This window comes from Poecilia latipinna, unplaced genomic scaffold, assembly GCF_001443285.1.
Source record: "Poecilia latipinna isolate Pla-1442-1.1 unplaced genomic scaffold, P_latipinna-1.0 Scaffold478, whole genome shotgun sequence".
NCBI classification, from domain to species: Eukaryota; Metazoa; Chordata; class Actinopteri; order Cyprinodontiformes; family Poeciliidae; genus Poecilia; species Poecilia latipinna.
The window spans coordinates 379,481-397,229 of NW_015113094.1; the positions used below are offsets into that span (position 1 = coordinate 379,481).

Here is a 17,749-nt window from a genome sequence, read left to right on the forward strand (position 1 = left end):
ACTGTCTCGCTCCCCTTATCTCGAGGAAACAAATCACATGTTTGCTACCAGTCATTAATCGCTCGCGTGCTTCACACATTAGCACATCATTCCCCTCACACCCAAGCAACATCTGCTCCAGCAGGCAAGGGCTTACCATCTATACAACATCCAACGAGTCACGCGCAATAAAAGAGTGAATCGGCGTCGTAGGTTCTCATGAGTAACTCATCATGGTGTATCATGGGAACTTTGCTGCAGTGTTGGTTTGTGTTTGATGTGGAGACGCATGCCTGGTGTGCAGGCGTTCAAGGGTGTGGTGCAGTGTTATTGTTGGATGAGACATGGGAGGAATAGTTTTGTATGCTCCAGGTCCAGGAGACACAAAAAAGTCTGAAACCTTCAGACACTCTGGCATTAGGCTGAAAGGGAAAGCTGCATAGGAGCTGACTCACTTGTAATTTCAGCTAACTATGGCGCTGTCTGTAAACATCTGCTCACTGTTCGACAAACGCCTCTCGTGTCTTAAGCGTTTGTTGATAATGCTGCAAACTAGGAGGCATCATGTTGTCATCAGAAGGCTTAGAGGCACTGTCATTTACGATGGCGTTGCTTGATGTAGGGATAGACCATGGCTTAAAGCACATCAGCTTTACTGAGCCAACCCTCACAAGCCATTCTTTCTTTTGAGAAATCTGATCTAATCTTTTAAAAGGATCATACTCAGTAGTTATTTGCTGTTTATAAAAGCCCTGTCTTTCAAATGTTGTTTTTTTTTCAGTGTTTGTTTTTGTCTGATTTTGGAAGATATTTTCGCTTTTCTAAGTCAACCTGACCAGGTTATTTTTACTGAACCCATGGGAACTCCTTTTGTTACTATTTATTATTCTAATTAGTTATTCTTAAATCTATAAAACTTTGTTCCTACATAAAGTGTCTTGAACATCTTTACATACTGTGCTATTACACTCACTGCAAAGTGGGGTATACTTGTGAAATGTAGAGCAATAATACACGGTTTGCAAAATATGTTGCAAGTATAAATCTAAAAAGTGAAATGTGCATTTCTATCCAGGCCCCTTTACTCTGACACCCATAAGTAAACTAATGTGCAGTCACTTACTGTCAGAAATCACCTAAGTTCATCTGTGTGCAGGTTAACCTCAGAGGTTTGTCACAGGACATTAATGATCAAACAGCATCATGAAGGCCAAGAAACTGAGCAGAACAGCTAAGTGTTGTTTACCACTCAGTCAGTTCGCAGCTGACCGATGAACATTTTCCTTTCCAAAGTGACAGAATAAGACATCAAACATGAAAGATTCAAAATGCTTTGCCACACAGTTCATACTTCTTCATGCTTATTCTGTATGCGTGAACAGGAAAAGAGCTGCAAACCATGTTTAATGACTTCAGACAGGCACAAGTCGCACAACAGCTTCCTGTCTCCCCCTTATTGTCTGAACATCCTGTGCAGTGAGTGACTGCATGATCTTTTCTTGTCACAATCTGCTCGCAGGACAGAGAAGATTGACAAGGTGATAAAGCAGTGGGAGGGCTCCTTCTTCAGAGGGAACCCCAAACTGAGGAAGAAGTCCGTGTCGCTGCGCTTCGACCTGCATATGGCTGCAGCCGACGAGGGCTGTGGCCAAACCAAACAGGACAGCCTCCCCGACGTGGAGGTTCGTCTCATCATGAAAAGGTCCCGCAGCATCTCCACCATCACGCAGTGACTCTCGCGCTTCGAGTATGCAGTCATTGCCCGTTTGTAGCAGTGTGTGGTGACGCCAGAGATGTTGAGAGGATGCAAATGGAACTGCAGCGATCCCCCGAACTCTGGGCTGCGGCCTTCCATTACCGTCACGCTTTCAAATGCAACATTTACTAAGCTTAGCATCACAGCTCATGACCGAATTTACCTGTCGGATACTGGTTGTGGCAGGTCAAGTGTTATAAAAGGAGGCTTTTGTGGTGACCATTTCAATAGAGCCGGAGAGATTTATATGCTCTGCAAGTAAAATGTAAAGCATATCCTTACGTCATCGGCTCAGACAAAGAGAAAGTGTCTCTCACTTTTTCAGCCTTTACTGCATAAGAGGTATTACAGACTAACACTGACATTTAATCCCAGTTAAACTCTGCGTGAAGGTAGGAGGAGACTAATGGAAGCAGACTTGTTCAAGCAGCTACAAACTACCAGAGGGTGCATTTAAGTGGTGGATTTTCACTACAGGACTGTATGAAAATGAAAAAAGTGTCTGAATTTCTCACGTGTTTTTATTTAATTTTATTTTATTGCGTATGTCACCAGCAAACGAAGCTGATTTATTTTATTTCAAAAGTCATAATCTAAATAGTGATGTTTTGTGGTTATTTTCACAAGATTACATAATTGTTTTATCATCTACATTAAAATTAGAGCAGAACAACTGCAAGTCTATTCTTCATAAGATAGGAACAAAGTGTTACCTACCTTCTTTCTGTCATTGATCGAGTCATTGATATTTTCGAATGAAGAGTAGTCATAATAATCAATAACATAAAACCATCTAAAGAAAGTTTGCTGCTATTTGTGAAGACAAGCAAGAATGTAACGAGCCCGGAAAGAGAAAGTTGACTTTAGCTATTGAATAACTTTAATAGAAACTGTAATGCTTCATTTTATCCACTTATAATTTATTTTGCAGTGGAGTGTCACTATGTCCTTGGTCATTGTGTCATTTCCATCACTAATCTTTACAGCTCTACTCACTGGAGTTCAATTTAAGGGAAATGGTTAATCAGTTAGACAGTAAATTGTAAAATTGTGAGAAAAAAAATGAGTGAGTTTTGGTTTAATAAAATAAATACAACCTCAAAATATAGTAAGGTTATTAAAACATAAATGTCTGAAATATTTAAGATTGCATCCAGTCACTCTTCAGGGATGATGCATTGTTACATAAGAGCAGGCCAGCCTTAGAGGTTGTAGTAGCACACACCTAGAAACACAACAGGGTCAAATTTCTGTAGTTTGGCACCATCAGTGTTTGTCTTTATCTGACTTTTGTACTGACTTGGCCCAGAAAATGACCAAAGCGACTGCATCATAATTTTGAATACTTTCCTTTTTAACCGAGTTCAGACTTATAGCTCCTGATAATTCTATTTGTTTTCATGCCAAAAGTAGTAAAAAAAAAATAAAAAAAAAAGGTAAAAGAAAATCCAAATGCAAAAGTTCTGGCAACATTCAGGTAGATGTCGTGCTTCAGTTCTTACCAGCAGTTCTACTCTGAAGTATGCAGCCGTTTGCATCCTCTTTTTTTCCACTGTCAGCATTATACATATATAAGCAAACAGTGCAGTGTTTATGGAAAACATTGGATTAGTGAATGGAAACAGCAGAAAGTCCTACTTATCACCACCACTTATAACCCCAGACAGAAAGACCCCAGGCAGATATTCAAACCTGTAAATTTCTTGCTACAAGGCAGCAATGCTAATTACTGTCACCCACTGCAGTATTAATGTCTAACGTTTCTTCATATAATCAGTCCATGTTTTACTCCCAGTCCATCCTAACCTCACATAATGTAACTTCCCAAAATGTTATCTCAAAGACGTCTCTCACACCTTTCAAACTCTACAGTTTCTTCTTTCACTTCAGTTTTGTAGAACAACACTACCTGCATATAGGTGGCATTAATATTCTGGTATACACTCTGTATATACTCTGCCATTCATTTGGCTCAGACACTGAGAAAAAAAAAAAACAAGTCACAGTTGCAGCTAATTAAAGTATTTCAAATGGAAAGATTTATTTATTTATTTATTTTTTTTGGTGGCAGAGAAGAGATCTGCTACTAAGCAACCACACACACATTTGACTGGTATTTAATGTCAAGAAAACAATATTTTCTCTGCTCACATCAAACAGGAAACATGCTTTTACCTGCCTTGATAAACCTGTCTCTAAAATATGACGTTTGTTCTTAGGTTTCGACTGCAAAGGCTAACAGTGAGAGCTACTGCTTATTTATAAATCTACTTGTCTGATTTCCTATAGGAGATCTTTTTTGTGTGTGTTATTTCTGCTTCACTGAGTAACAGGTTAAGGATGAATATTCATCATCCTGCTTGGTTTGAAAAGTTAGGTAATGTTAAAAGTAACTGTTTTACTAACTGAAGTAGACAAAATGGAGGTAGACAAAGAAAAAGACAGAGACAAATTAAGCTGATTTAATTCCTATAATTCATCTTCCTAGTTCCAGTAATTCGGCATGATTGGTAGTTTGGTTGGGAAAAGATGGAGAGTTTGAGCTTGTCCCATCATATGACGGTGGCTCCGAGTGAAATATTTCCAGTCCTGTAAATTTCCTAACCCGGTAATTTTCTTACAGTCCTGAAACATGTTGCACTTGCAAACCCACATCTGCACTGAAAATATCCAGAGTTGGAGCACTTTGGTGGTCCTTTGTGAATGCAGGTAATTCTCAGACTGATAATGTAGATATAATGTACCACTGTGATCCTAACAGCAGCGCCGCTTTTATCTCTTACTATGTGTTTCTCTGAGAATCTCGCTTCCCCATTTTCACCAATAGAGGACAGCGTTCTTTAAGATTTACCTCTGCAATGAATCCATCATACTGTGTCTGTGCCTCCTTAGACTTTAAGTTTTTATGCTGAGTTTTGAGTTAAGCCCCAAAGATGTTTTGAAAAATAAAATTTGGACCTGTAGGCAGTATGTGTTCAGGTCCTTCAAGGGTTGTTTAAAATATCTGAATTTATCTTATCTATGCAGTCCTGTGCTTGATTTTTGCTCTGCTTCAAGAAGCACACTAGAAATTTATCATTTCAAATAAAGAGAAAATGTGCTGACTAGTGTGTTTTTTTTTGTCTTTCAAATGTGTGCAAAATGCAAAATAAGCACAATATCTCCCTTTATGTTTACAAGTCTGTTTACACACTTTTACCACGTGTGCTCTCATCTTTCCACTTTCACACAGTGTTTGTTGATCATCTTTGTTTTTATTGCAGTTAAAAAAAAATACAAATCCATATCTTTACAGAGAACACAACAATAAATACATTCAAACAGATTTATACAGTGAGGGCATCTGCACAGATTTTTTTCTTAGAAATTAATGGATACATCAGAGTCTAAGTCTCTCAGTAACAGTCTGAGCAATCAGCAGAACGTAAGCATCATAATTTTACACTCTGTGCATTTATAAGCCTTTTTTTTAACTCTGTTACATTGTGTAGCAATGCACCCGCAAACTTATTTTATCAGAATGGATGTGGAATGAAACATAATTTCCAACGTTCTTACAAATAAGACCTAGGTAGTATGATGTTTGTTCACATTTAGCTCCCTTAGTCAGAAGAATCCCAGAAAGGCTTTGTAGTCACGTTTCCATCAGTTCTGACCAGCTCCCCTGTTCCTGCTGAACAAAAGCATCCGTCCAGCTGGATGCTGCCACCGCCGTGTTTATAGTTTTACCAATTTCTCTTGCACATCCAGAAAGTTACATTTTGTGCTTTGTCTAGAGCTCATTCTTCCACATGCTTGTTGAGCTCTCTGCGTGGCTTGTGGTCGCCTCGAAATGATTGTCAGGTTTGTGAAATGAGTGACTAATAGTCCTATCAACAAAATTGTCCTGCCCGAAATGTGGAGCTCTGCAGCTCCTCCAGATCTACCAGCTGCTTCTCGGTTGTTGTCCTTGCCATCTTAGGTGGACGTCTTGGCGTGTTTCCAGTTGTGTCATAATCAGATGATGGACTGATGAATGCTCCCTGAGATGTTAAATACTCAAGACATCATTTTATAACCTAAACAGGCTTTAAATTTCCCCACAGTATCGTCCATAACTGGCCTGCTGTGCACTTTGGTCTCCATGATGCTGTTTGTTCACTAATATTCGTTGACAAACCTCTAAAACCTCAACAGGATGTCTGCATTTGTACTGAGATTACATTAGACGCTGAGCACTTGGTAGCTTTTAATATACAGCTGGGGGCCGTTGGGTTTAACCGGGTTTTATTTGGAGGTATTCGATATAAAGAGGCTGCTTACAAATGCTAACCTTACGTTTCAGATATTTATTTGTGAAACACTTTTCAGTTTAAAATTATCCACTACTTTGTGTTTGGCCTTATAAATAAAATCCCAATAAGATACACCGGAGTTTACTGTCGTAATATAACAAAGTGTGGTAAGGTTTAAATGGTGTAAATATTTCCTGCAAAGCTCAGTTTGTCACCAAACAGGACAAACAAGTTGATATTAAATTAAGATGCCTGTTGCTGGAACATTAAGACATAAAAAATAGTATTAAAGTTGTTGTCTGGGGTAGGTAATTGCATTTCTGTAGTATTTTTTACAAGCTGGACAAATTTTAAGCACAAGACGTCATCTTTTTTTTATGTGTTACTCCATCTGTTTTTTATAGTCCTGAGCTAAAAATACATTCATTTCTGTGTGGGACTTTAAGGATCAGGATGTGATACTGGAGTGTTAAGCTTTAAGTCGGTTGTTCATCTGGGCTTTCAGCCCCAGAAGAGACGGTAACTTGACCAGCTCATCAGCAGTCGTGACATTTATTTCGACCAGCATTGCATGTCAGTCAAAGGCAGCACAGTGTAAAACGGGTCACAGGAGGTCATCAGAGTTTGGTTGTCTACTGCTTGGTTATGGAAGCCTGAATATACTCAATGGCTTTGCTGCAAGGTTGCAGGGGGTCACACTCTGCAAAGATGTGGCAAACGTTCTCCATGCCAGCTTCAACACCTTTTGCCACAAAACCAAACATCCTGCAGACAGAAGGTATGAGAACTGATTACATGCACTTGCACAAAAGGAACAACAGAAACAGATGTATTGCAGGTTGGAAGCGTAGATTACCTTGCACCAAAGCTCGTGCCTCTCAACCACCTGCAGGAGGACAGAAAACAACTTTATAAGCACTAACAGAAACGTGAAGGGGATGAGACGCATGCATGTGTCGAATTCATCAAGGTCCTGAGCATGTTGCATAAACATACAGGCGATTGTCTGGATCTTCACCGCCGTAGCTGAGCAGGTAAGCCGGGTAGTGGCGTCTGAAGAAAAGCCTGCCGAAAAAATAACGGTAGGTTTTGGAAAAAATGTTTCACACAAACCGCGCCTCGCCAGCAGCACGACTCCGAAGCAGGCTGTCGGTAGCAATCTCAGCCTTATAATGAAGAGATATATTTTCTTACTTCCTGTTGATATCTGTGAGTGTAACACCCTTGAGGGACACCTTCATGTTCACAATAGTGGGTGCGAAGGAACCGGGTGTCTTCTCAAGTGTCAAGGACACCGCCTTTTGCACGGCGCAGGGACCTGTCAGCATCTCAGTGGGAACGGCATTCAGATAGATAAAATTGGAGGCTGCAAAACAGACAAAGCATCCATTTAGTTCTCTCTGCCAAATAAGAAATAACTTACAAATGCACAATGAAGAACGTAACTTTTTACACCCCAGTTGTTGCTTTTAACTTATTGCAAACTTCATCACCTTCACATGTGTCTTGCTTTGCATAAGCAGCTTCTATTGCTTCTTTATCTATCTTTTTTTTTATTTCCATGCATGCAAGATGTGACAACCTAAGATATGTTCTGGAATGCTAAGTAATGAAGTAGTTGTCTTATTTTACGTTTTTCCCTTGCCCTGGTAAAAAAAAAAAAAAAAAAAAAATCTCAATATAATGCACATGACACAAACATTGTGTGACCTTGACTCACCTGTTCTTTTGTTCTCTGCAGATGCTTTTTCATTTACTTTCTCTCCAGTTGTGCTCATATCTGTCAAAAATGGAGGTGTTTTTTGTTTTGTTTTGTTTTGTTGGGTTTTTTTTTTGCAAATATCTGTATTAGTTGCACACAAACACATCAGGAAATGTCTCACAATGAAGGTTTACTCACCCTGGTAATTTAGTAGCAGTCTGCAGGGTAGTGCATAAGGAGAGATTGTGTGCTGGTAAACCAAAGCCGAGAGACTACCTGTAAGAAGAACAACCAAAATCTTTCGGCTTAGAATCTGAGAACAGTTTTGCTGCCATTTTTCAATCTAACTTTACCAAGACAAAAATGTGGCTAAACAAGTGGGTGTGCGGAAAATATGGTATTTATTTATTCACGTCCAAATAAGAGAAGAAATGTTGAAGTTGTTTGAGCCATCCCTATTTTTGAAACGATTTTTTTCTTGTTGTCCTGACTAAATGGACACAGACAAGCTGCTCAGCTCATCCTTCAAGAATTCAGATTGTCTAATCTTATCCCCAAAATAACTTAAATAAATAACACAAAAGTTGCGAGAGCAAAGGAGATATGCTTTTTTCAAAGATGTGAGAGACTATTTAGATGAGATATATTATATTGGAAGCATTATCGGTTATGAGGAGAAAGCTTGCAGGTGCAGAGCATACTCTAACCTCTTGCTATTTTTTTCCTTGTTTGCAAATAAGAGCAAGAAGATAAACATGTATCTGATTTGAGACTGTCGTGTGCAAAGATTCTTAAAATTAGCATAAAATCTCAGAATAACTTCTAGTTTGAGGCAGAGGTGGCCACAGCCTGTTTGACACCCCCAGGAAAAGCAATCCCCACAGGCGAGCACCCCTGATGAGGTATTGCCCTGGGTGGTTGCCCACATTGCCCATATCAAAAACACCGCTACTGGCTTGAGGCAGAAATACCAGCTTAAATGTTTCTTACACTGTTCAGCTCTTAGTTTCAGTTTCCAAAGAAATAAAAGTAGATTTAGCACTAAAAAAAGAAAAATAAGTCGGCACCTACAGTCCTACATAAACAGGATTCGGTATTTCCCCCATCCGCTTTCAATGGAAAGAACTGAGCAAAAATGGAAAAGAGACTAAAACATGCTCATGTATAAAATATACATAATTATATTCACCTGTTCTTCAAAAAAACAAGCATCGGTAAATGAAGATGCTTAACATGAGAAAATAAAGGTTTCCATATCACAGGCATTCTAATTGCTTTACACCACAGAGAATTTGAGGTTCAGAGTTTCTATCAGTCAACATCTAGTTATGCAGCCAGAGGTACCATTGCATCTGTCTCACACATGGAAACCACACATGTCGAAGACGAGCAAAATGTCAGAAAGACAAAATGATCATGTCTCTGTGGTTAGAGAAAAAAAAACCTCAAAAACTCATTTCTTGCAAGAAGGCCAACTGAAGCTTTCATGTTATTACAAAACCTGAATGTTAAACCCACTGAACTATTGTTCAAAAAAAGGGGAGGCGGGGTGAAAAAAAAATGGAAGGTTTACTCACCAAAGTATGGTTCCTGAGAAGAACCTCTGATGCGAACGCCTTTAGCCGATGATTCAATCAGAAAGTGCCTGATGTGATCCGAGCCGCTCTCTCCTGAGTACACGAGAGCAACAAATGTCACAAAAATGTTCGCTCGCCACATTAAAGAGGAGGAATTGCTTTTGATCAAGTAAGAATTACAAAAGACCTCCTGGAAACAACAAATATCGACAAGTCCAATCAACAGCATTTAAGCAAGAACACCACATCAGAAATGTTGAATCCAGAGTAATCAGTCCTTGGGCCTTGAAAAGCTAAAATACAAGTTACTGCAACACAAGTTCAGACTGAAAAAACTAAACAAGGAAGATTCCTGCAAAGTCTGTTGTAGCGCAGCACAGTGGCCTACTGGTTAGCGTTGACGCTTCAAAAGAAGGAGCTCCTTGGGGTCGAGTCCTGGCCAGGATCTTTCTGTGGAGCTGAAATGCTCTGAGTTAACCTTTTGCAGTTCAAAGACCTCCGTGTTAGATTAATTGGTCTCTGTGATTTGACTTTATTTGGTCTTGTTTGTAAAATGTGGACATGCAAAGCAAGATGGTACCATTAGTCTCTCTCTAACAAGTGACTGTAGGAGCGAGCAGGTCGTTTTACCTAGTTGTCCTGAATAAACTGCTTAAACGGTCTCAGGTTTAGACGGTTATGATCAACATTTTCACGTCTTTCCTCAGATATCGGATAGTATAAAGATCTGGGTTCAAGGACAGTCATCTGCAATGAGTCAATTATTTGTTTTTGTTTCCTCATAGCCATTCCTAAGTTCTTTTAGCTGTATGTTTTCCTTGGGGTCATTAGCATGTTGGAGAACACGACTTGCTTCTGAGGGTGAGCTTTCTGACATTGGGCCATCTGTTTCAATCCAACATGCCTTGGTAGCAGTGGCGTAACTGCACATTATTCAGGTGGATGCGAAAACATAAATCGCCCCCCCTCGCCTCCCCCTGAGGCGAGGATACACTAAGTGTGAAACTCGCGCTAGATTTACCTCATTATGTGCGTGAGATGAAGTGTATAGGAAAACATAATCGGCACCCTCCAGACGGGGTTTTGGCGCCCCCTCTGGTGCTGCGCCCCTATGCTTTGCATGCGCTGCATACCCACTTTTTGCGCCATTGCTTGGTAGTCCTACTACAACCTTTTAAATTTCTGCACAGATCCAAGATTCCCCCAGGCTAGAAGCAGCAACGCGGTCCCAAGACCTAAAATATGTGATTGGCAGCAGATTATTATTATTATTTATTTTTTTTTTTTTCCCCCTTCAGTGCTGGAGTCATTTTGGATTTTCTTCCATATAAACTGTGACGGGTACAAATGCTCCTGATGTTGCGATCAAACAGTGGAGTTCTGCCGAAATGTTTTTGCCTGTTTTTCCTCAGTTCTTTCTCTCCCATTGTTACCAGAAGTCTGATCCAATTAATGGTGCATTTTCCCCTTGTGTCTGCGCCCTGGGAGTCTGCTGCTCTCCCATGAGCATTGTTCTGTATAACAACTTTAACAGATGTTGTCGCTGGGACATGAGGCTGCACAAATCCCTTTTTTTTTTTTTTTTTTTTTAGTTTCCATGTTACGAAACATGAATGGGAATAACATATATTATTCGTTTTATTTAAGCCATAGATTTACATTTCCTATATGCTATTTGTTATGATTAGGGAATCATTTTTTTATGGAATGTTTTGTATGATTGCATGTTAATGACTGCTTCATTGTGTCTCGTGAGTTAAACAGTGATGAAGTTTCTATTCTATTAATATTCTCTTATTTTACCTGTTATTTGTTTATATCACATTCAAAAGATATAAATGTAGGAGTTTTCATTAGTGATCTCTAACCAGCATTTTTTTTTTATTTATTTTTGCATTTGACTGCATATATGCACATAACAAATAAAGGATAGTTGGCGTGGCAACATCAATTACTGAAGTTACCGCAGAGGCCTCACAGTGGAGTTATATCCCACATCTTTTACTGATAAATTTTTATCTTAGCCAGTACCGTAACATTGTGTGCTCGCTATTAATTTCTTCCATTTCCAGGAGGGTATGCTGCTGCAAGTTTTAAGCTCGTTTGTGAGGCTGCCAAGCTCTGCAAGCTGGAACTTGAAGTTGCCATAAAAGTTATTTTACGACAACCTCGAGTAATGAAGATATTTAACCCCTCAACTTTCAAAACTTGCTTTAATGTCTCCAGTTTCACTTTATCTGAAAAGCGTTTATCTGTTGCTTGATGCTCTGGCTTATTATTAAATGACTAAATTTCATGCAAACATTTTAATTCTTTACAATCTTTGCAGGATGGATAGAAGTGTGACTTTAAAATCCTTGTGTTTTTTTCCCCCCTTTGCTACAGGATAGAGTCTCACCCATCCATTTTGAAACACGTGTTGCATGACGAGTGATGTCTTCCATATCTTTTTGTTGTAATTACGTTTACAACGTTACAAATTTGTGACAGAAGTAAACCTCCAAATGGCTTTGTGATTGAGATTTGTCTTTTGTTCTTTGATTGCTCTCAGAGCCGTAAACAGCCCGTTTTCTTTGGTGTTTACACAATGCACACCGCGGGTGGAAAAATCACTGGCACCGTCCCCTGGCTCGCCGCAGACTGCCGCATGGCATAAGATGACATCCACTTTCCACAGCACATTGTGTTTGCATTGTTTGTCTTTGACTGTGGGAGTTGTGGCTTTAAGGCTTTCTGTTGCCTGTTTCTGACCAAATATTTTAAAAGCCGTTTAAACTGTGTTTTTTAGACGCAGACTGGACAGACAATCTGTCTCTGCGTTCCTCTCTGCAGGGTTTCTTCACATTGTTCGCGTCCAAAGACTCCGTCCGTTTTCCAGGCTCAAATTTCCACAGCTGCCAATCTTCTTCTAACCCAGCAGCATAAAAAAAAAAAGTTCACCGGGAAATTGGGGCCTTTTAAGGATGGACATAGGGATGGATGAATAGGTTAGGAGAACTTTCTTGGAATACAAATCGTTTTTCCATGCTTTGATCTGTTTCCGTACTTTTCCAGATCTGTAAAATGCTCAATTTCAGACTCTTTTTTTTTTTTCTTTTTTAAATGAATTTTCCAGAGTGCGCGTTGTTTCTACAGAACATAAAAACGGTGAGCCTTGTGAGTGATTCAGAAGCAGTCATTAGCTGCTGTGTTCGTGTGCAGACGTTTACCTGGACAGGCGGCAGCAGTGAGGGTGGTGGGCGACTGGTCCACCTTCATGGCCAAACCAAAGCTTCCTCTGTAGGAGGTGCTGTCTCTCACCACAAACGTCCCGGCTTCCTTATCCTTCAAAATACCTTCAGCTGGGAGCAAAGCAGTTGGCAAAAGAAGGCGTTTATTCTGACATCCGTTGTCACGCACGGCACGTAAAGCTAACGTCAGGGGCCACCTTACCCTCCGCTCTGCTGATGTGCGGACGAAACCAGAACTTCGACGTGTTCATGACGAATTTCATAGACGTCTGGCTGCCGCTGAAACTCGCTTGGAAACACCTCCGTTTTGAGGGAGAGGCGGGGACTTTCTGGACCAGGTCAGCTTCTGACCCAGAAGGCCTCACGTCCGACTCTGGCGCGCCGTTGATCAGGAGCAAAGGAATATCTGTCTGGGAGCCGGCGAGCGAAGCGGGACTGCTGTTCGCTCCTCTGCTGTGTAGTTCAAGTAGGTGACCCTGCTTCGAGAGCGAGGCTCTGCTGTCAAATGGCGGACATTTGGAGCCGTCATTGAAGGGGCTTAGAGCGCAAGTCGGGATGGACTCTGGAGAGTCGGGGTCCTCAGTCAAAGATAAGTTGCTGTAGAAAGGGGGGGAAAAATTAATAAAATATCATCACAATACTTTTATACTTGAGGTTTTTTTTTTATCTAAACAACAACTTTGACTCTGTCATTTTAAACTCTTTTTTTATACTGAATACACACTAAATACTATGAGTACCACTACCACTACAATTTTTTTTTGTTCTTGTTGAAATGTTCAAGTTCCAGAATGAAAAAATGAACAGGAAGCCTGACTTCCAAATAAAAAGGGTATAATTTCCTGATGTTCACGTCTTGATCTTGCTGAGATGCTGAGGGTGTGACTTGAAACAGGCTACTTGTGCAAGAACCCATCAAACATCTCAAAGCGGAAAGTGATAAATGTGTCAAATGTTCTTCACACTGATATGAGAAGCTGATAGATATCTACAAAACCATCTCACTTAAGTTACTTCAGCTAAAGGTTAGGTACGTATCTAGCTATCGCTATACATCCAGATAGACAGATAAGCACATATCTCTCTAGCTATAGATACGTATCTATATTTTTCTAACTTCTTCTTCCGTTAGAAAGATGTATTTTTCTTGACGTCTTTGAAATGAAATTGTTTTTCAAAGACAAATTACAACGAGAGTGCATCAACATGCAAACATTTTTTGATAAAGAACTAATTAAGTAATTGTGTTTCTTTATTTTTTTATGAATTAGGAAAGTAACAAAAACCTACATCATTTGATTAATAGGCATCGTTTATCGCTACTTTCATATTTGAATGTGCTTGCTTCTGATGAACAAAAAGAAATCTAACTTTTCCCCCTCATCTCCAATGTCCTTCAAATGTGTAGAGCTACAGAAAGTTCCACGTTTTAAACTCTGATTAAACTCTGCTTAGTCCTAATATGGTTTTGGGTTGTAGGTGAAATTGTTCTGAAGAAAACCGTCTAATCTCCAAATATTTGTTGCCTCTAATAAACAACAACAACAACAAAACTTTTTGTATTTTATAATTAGATCTTGAAAACGTAGCACAGTTTTGTCCTTCTATTTGAACCATTTAATTTTCTGTTTGTTTAGTTCAGCAATTTGATTTACTATATTTTATGCATTTTTTTTTCTATTATCTATCATTTAGATTCTTTTATTGGCTTCTGAAGATTTAACACAATGTGCTTTCCATTGTTCTTTTCAGTGAATTTTCTGTGTGGTAATTTTATGACATGCAGTTATATAATAATCGGTTTGGTTTATAACTTTGGCTTTAACATTTTGTGTGGGAAGAGGGAGGAAGGGGGAGAGGTTATTTCAGTCTTGTGATTTGTCTCTCCGTTCACGTTTTTGTTTAGTCATGTTCTTCAAAGCTGTTGTTTTAATCAGTCCCGTGTTTTCCTGTAAGCATGTTGTGCCCTCCTATCTGCACGCGTTCACCTTCCTCCCTGTACTTCCAGCTTTCCAGTCTCTGTCAGATCGTCTTCTGTCTCAGCCCATCTATTCCTCTTGTGGTTTCTCTGTCTGGTACCCATTTTTTCTCCACTTGTGATTCCAACTCTCTTCCTCTATCTGACTCACTTCACCAGTATACATGCCTAACATGTGATCCTGCCTGCTTCCTGTCTTAAGTGGGGTGCAACATAAAAACAGGAATTGTTCCTAAGTTATACTATAATTATTGGTTTTATTCTGATTCTTTTTCATATTTGTTGTTGTGGCTGCATTTTCTTTATCTTTTTTTTCCCAGGTTTCTATAATCATGTTTAAGTTTTTTGTTTTGTTTTTTTCAGGGTTTTTTTTTTTTTTTCTTCAAACACGCCTCAATGAGATAAAATCCTGAATGAAAAACAACAGAGTTTCCATCGGTTTTTACCTGCCCAAAATGTAGCTGGTATCTGAGCATGTGGACATGGAGAGCAGCGAGGTGGCGCTGTTTCTGTTGGAGCCCGACAGGCGCAGTGACCCCGGGGAGAAGGCCAGGTCGTTCTTTGGCGAGGGGTTTCGCCTGGGAGCGCTTCCAAATGGAAGCGGCGGCAGGGAGGATGTGGGAGAGCCGGAGAACACCAGCGCGCCATTGGGGCTGCTTCTGAGGCTGCCGGGCGTGGGGATGGGGACACTGGGAGACACAACAGGAAGTGTAACAGCTGGCGATGAGTGTGGAGGGCATCCTCTGGGAATCAGCACGCAATGGGAAGTGCCATCTGAGTCATCCGAAGAACGGGAGTCTGAGGATCAAATGAGGAGTCATGGTTAGGATGCTTAAGAGTTACATAAGAATATGAAAGCTTTCCGCAGCCCGGAACTTGTCTGACTTTGTTTTTTGTTTTTCGCTTCATGGGCTAGGCCTCTTTCTTGAAACACAGAAATGACCGTGCTAGAGAAGTTCATATTTCTCATGCAGGAACATGCAGAGGAGTCTATCATTTCCAAACTAATTGCTTTTCCAAGGCGTATTTCTGCTTTTGCAATAACAGAAAATAAGAGGAGTCTCAGCTTGTTCTTGGACTGTTGCGTTTGCGTCTGCCTCATTGTGCTGACGAGCACAGAGTGAATGTCTGTAGGAAAAAAAAAATAAAACCTTTTCATTCCAGTAAGCATATGTGTAAGGGTGGGTTTCGTAGTTGCACTGACAAAAATAATGACTAACATTTTCACAGATATGAAATGCATGGCAACATGCAGCATGGCACACTGTTGAAAGGTGAAACGTTGCAGAAATGGGAAATGAGAATTCATCAACAGGCACAGAAATTCTTTCTTCTCGTTTTTGCCAGCCAGAAAATACATCTAAAAAAAAAATCTTCTACTGCTACCGATTTCCTGTAAACGTTTTCACCTCTACGCCACTTGACGGTTTCAAGAAAAGCGAGCAAAAGGAGTACGAGCAAAACATCTTTATGAAAAAAGCAAGCGCAACAGGAAATCTATTTTCATATTGTTTTGCTCCTTGTACACAGTTTCCGATAGCACAAGTTCTTGAGCGGAGGAGGCCTTGCCTGATTACCCCCCAGCATGACTTTGTGGTTAATGTTCCTGACAGGGTGTGGTTTCAATCTGGGCAGATGTGGTGCAACAGCTACGCGATTAAAACCATTTAATATATCACAAAAGGTGCGTGCACTTTAAGAGCTGTGCTTTTTGTTTTTACAAGGCTGACTGGTTTTATAGCACAATTACACATCGCTGTTGAGCCAACGGCTGGTTGCCTGCGTGCGCCAAGGAAGCTTTGCTCCACAAAGACACCTTTTAACTCTCAGAAACCAAAGAGCAGCTCGGGGCACGTAGCTATCGCCTCCAAAAGCCACAGGAGTCTGAAGCAGACAGACTCCAAGCACCACAACAGACTGGCCATCACACTGGTCTTCAGCGGAGGAGCAGCACCCCGCTGGCCAAAGGCACACGGAGTGATGCCGGGCATCGAACCACCCAAGCCAAGTACCACAGCCACATCCCACTGCTGCAGGCCAAGCCCGGCGGTTGCAAGTTGGGTAATTGGCTCCTTTAAATACATTGTTATTTATGCTGACATGTTTCTGAACACGACCGTTTTCCAATAGCGTCCTACAGTTTGTGTGCATTTGAGTGTTTGGGTGTTCGAAGCTGGATTGGCGGCCGAGTCGGATCTGAAGAATCCTAACCTTGAGTCCACTTCCAACTCATCTGCAGTGAGGATTTTTGAAAAGGCTGACATGACTCACTGCTCAGCGGACTGTTCTTTCTAAGAACGCGTTAGGCAAGAAAAAAACTCCAAGTCCAAACTGTTTTATTTTTTTTTTTCTATTGCTTTTTGGGATGTCCACTCAATGGGGAATGAGCATTGCCAGAAAAACAACCGTACAGCTGGGTTGTTCTAGTCAGACCAAAGTTGGTGTCTAATTCAAGATTCCTATTCTGTTCTGAATTTAAGGGCTGTTTTTATGATGTTTTTGAAGGAATCTGGACTTTGTTTGAACATTGCTGGTTCGAAATGTTAAATTCTAGAAATCTGAATAGAGATGCTTTAACCAAGTTTGAGATGTATGTCCAAGCTGAGCATAGCACTATTTAAAATTCAGCGCAAGAATCGGTAAATTACTTTCTAAAAATGACTTGAATAACTTGAGTTAAAGCGCAAAGGCATGAAATGAAGAATGGGCAAAAATAAGCAGCCCTCGCTTGATTAGTTTGACAGACGCTGTCTGTGAAAACATGATTTACAAAGCCAGATGAATGTAGTGAGGTTAAAATCCTCATGAGTAAAGAATAGACTGATTATAAGCGGGAAAGAGAGACCTTTAGCTGTTTCCATTCGGTACTGCTGAATGTAAACAATACTTTGGTCAGTAGAGGCCATTCTAAATCAAATTCACTTATTTTGTTTTACTTACATTTGACAGTGTAGAATGAAAATGACTCTCCAACATCACGCTGCTTGACATTTACAATTGTCTTTGTGCTTTCATTGGGGCGTCAGAAATTGCTCCTCTGGTACAAAATGCTGCAGCTCGTCTCGTGACTAATTTGACTAACTATAGTTGTAATAGTGCAAAAATACAGCAAACATTACCAGTCTATGGTTCGTATTTTTAGCTTCTTTTTTTCTGTAGTTCCTTTTTAATTTGCAGTCAGACTAAAAGGTGTAAAATATATATATATATGTATATATATGTGTGTGTGTGTGTGTGTGTGTGTGTGTGTGTG

At 40.2% G+C, this 17,749-nt stretch overlaps 2 protein-coding genes across 5 annotated transcripts in view; one reads left to right on the forward strand and one right to left on the reverse strand.

Annotated features, from left to right (window-relative positions):
* The window catches only part of krt222 (keratin 222), a 43,446-nt gene extending 38,604 nt beyond the window's left edge, over nucleotides 1-4,842 (forward strand). For 3 of the 4 annotated variants that reach the window (XM_015039657.1, XM_015039655.1, XM_015039656.1), the window contains one exon: nucleotides 1,499-4,839. In XM_015039657.1, coding sequence (XP_014895143.1) covers nucleotides 1,499-1,712 — 214 coding nt within the window. In that variant the 3' untranslated portion in view covers nucleotides 1,713-4,839. Of the gene's footprint in view, nucleotides 1-1,498 lie in introns of all 4 variants that reach the window. The other variant, XM_015039658.1, reaches the window with a different exon arrangement.
* Nucleotides 4,843-5,207: 365 nt separating this feature from the next.
* The window catches only part of LOC106951889 (tensin-4), an 18,741-nt gene continuing 6,199 nt past the window's right edge, over nucleotides 5,208-17,749 (reverse strand). Inside the window, exons 3-12 of the mRNA XM_015039654.1 lie at nucleotides 14,943-15,294; nucleotides 12,721-13,115; nucleotides 12,498-12,629; nucleotides 9,289-9,381; nucleotides 7,910-7,987; nucleotides 7,730-7,789; nucleotides 7,204-7,375; nucleotides 7,006-7,074; nucleotides 6,866-6,895; nucleotides 5,208-6,774 (exon numbers count right to left, since the gene is read on the reverse strand). Of these exons, the coding sequence (XP_014895140.1) occupies nucleotides 6,642-6,774; nucleotides 6,866-6,895; nucleotides 7,006-7,074; nucleotides 7,204-7,375; nucleotides 7,730-7,789; nucleotides 7,910-7,987; nucleotides 9,289-9,381; nucleotides 12,498-12,629; nucleotides 12,721-13,115; nucleotides 14,943-15,294 (1,514 nt within the window). The 3' untranslated portion in view covers nucleotides 5,208-6,641. The remainder of the gene's footprint in view (nucleotides 6,775-6,865; nucleotides 6,896-7,005; nucleotides 7,075-7,203; nucleotides 7,376-7,729; nucleotides 7,790-7,909; nucleotides 7,988-9,288; nucleotides 9,382-12,497; nucleotides 12,630-12,720; nucleotides 13,116-14,942; nucleotides 15,295-17,749) is intronic.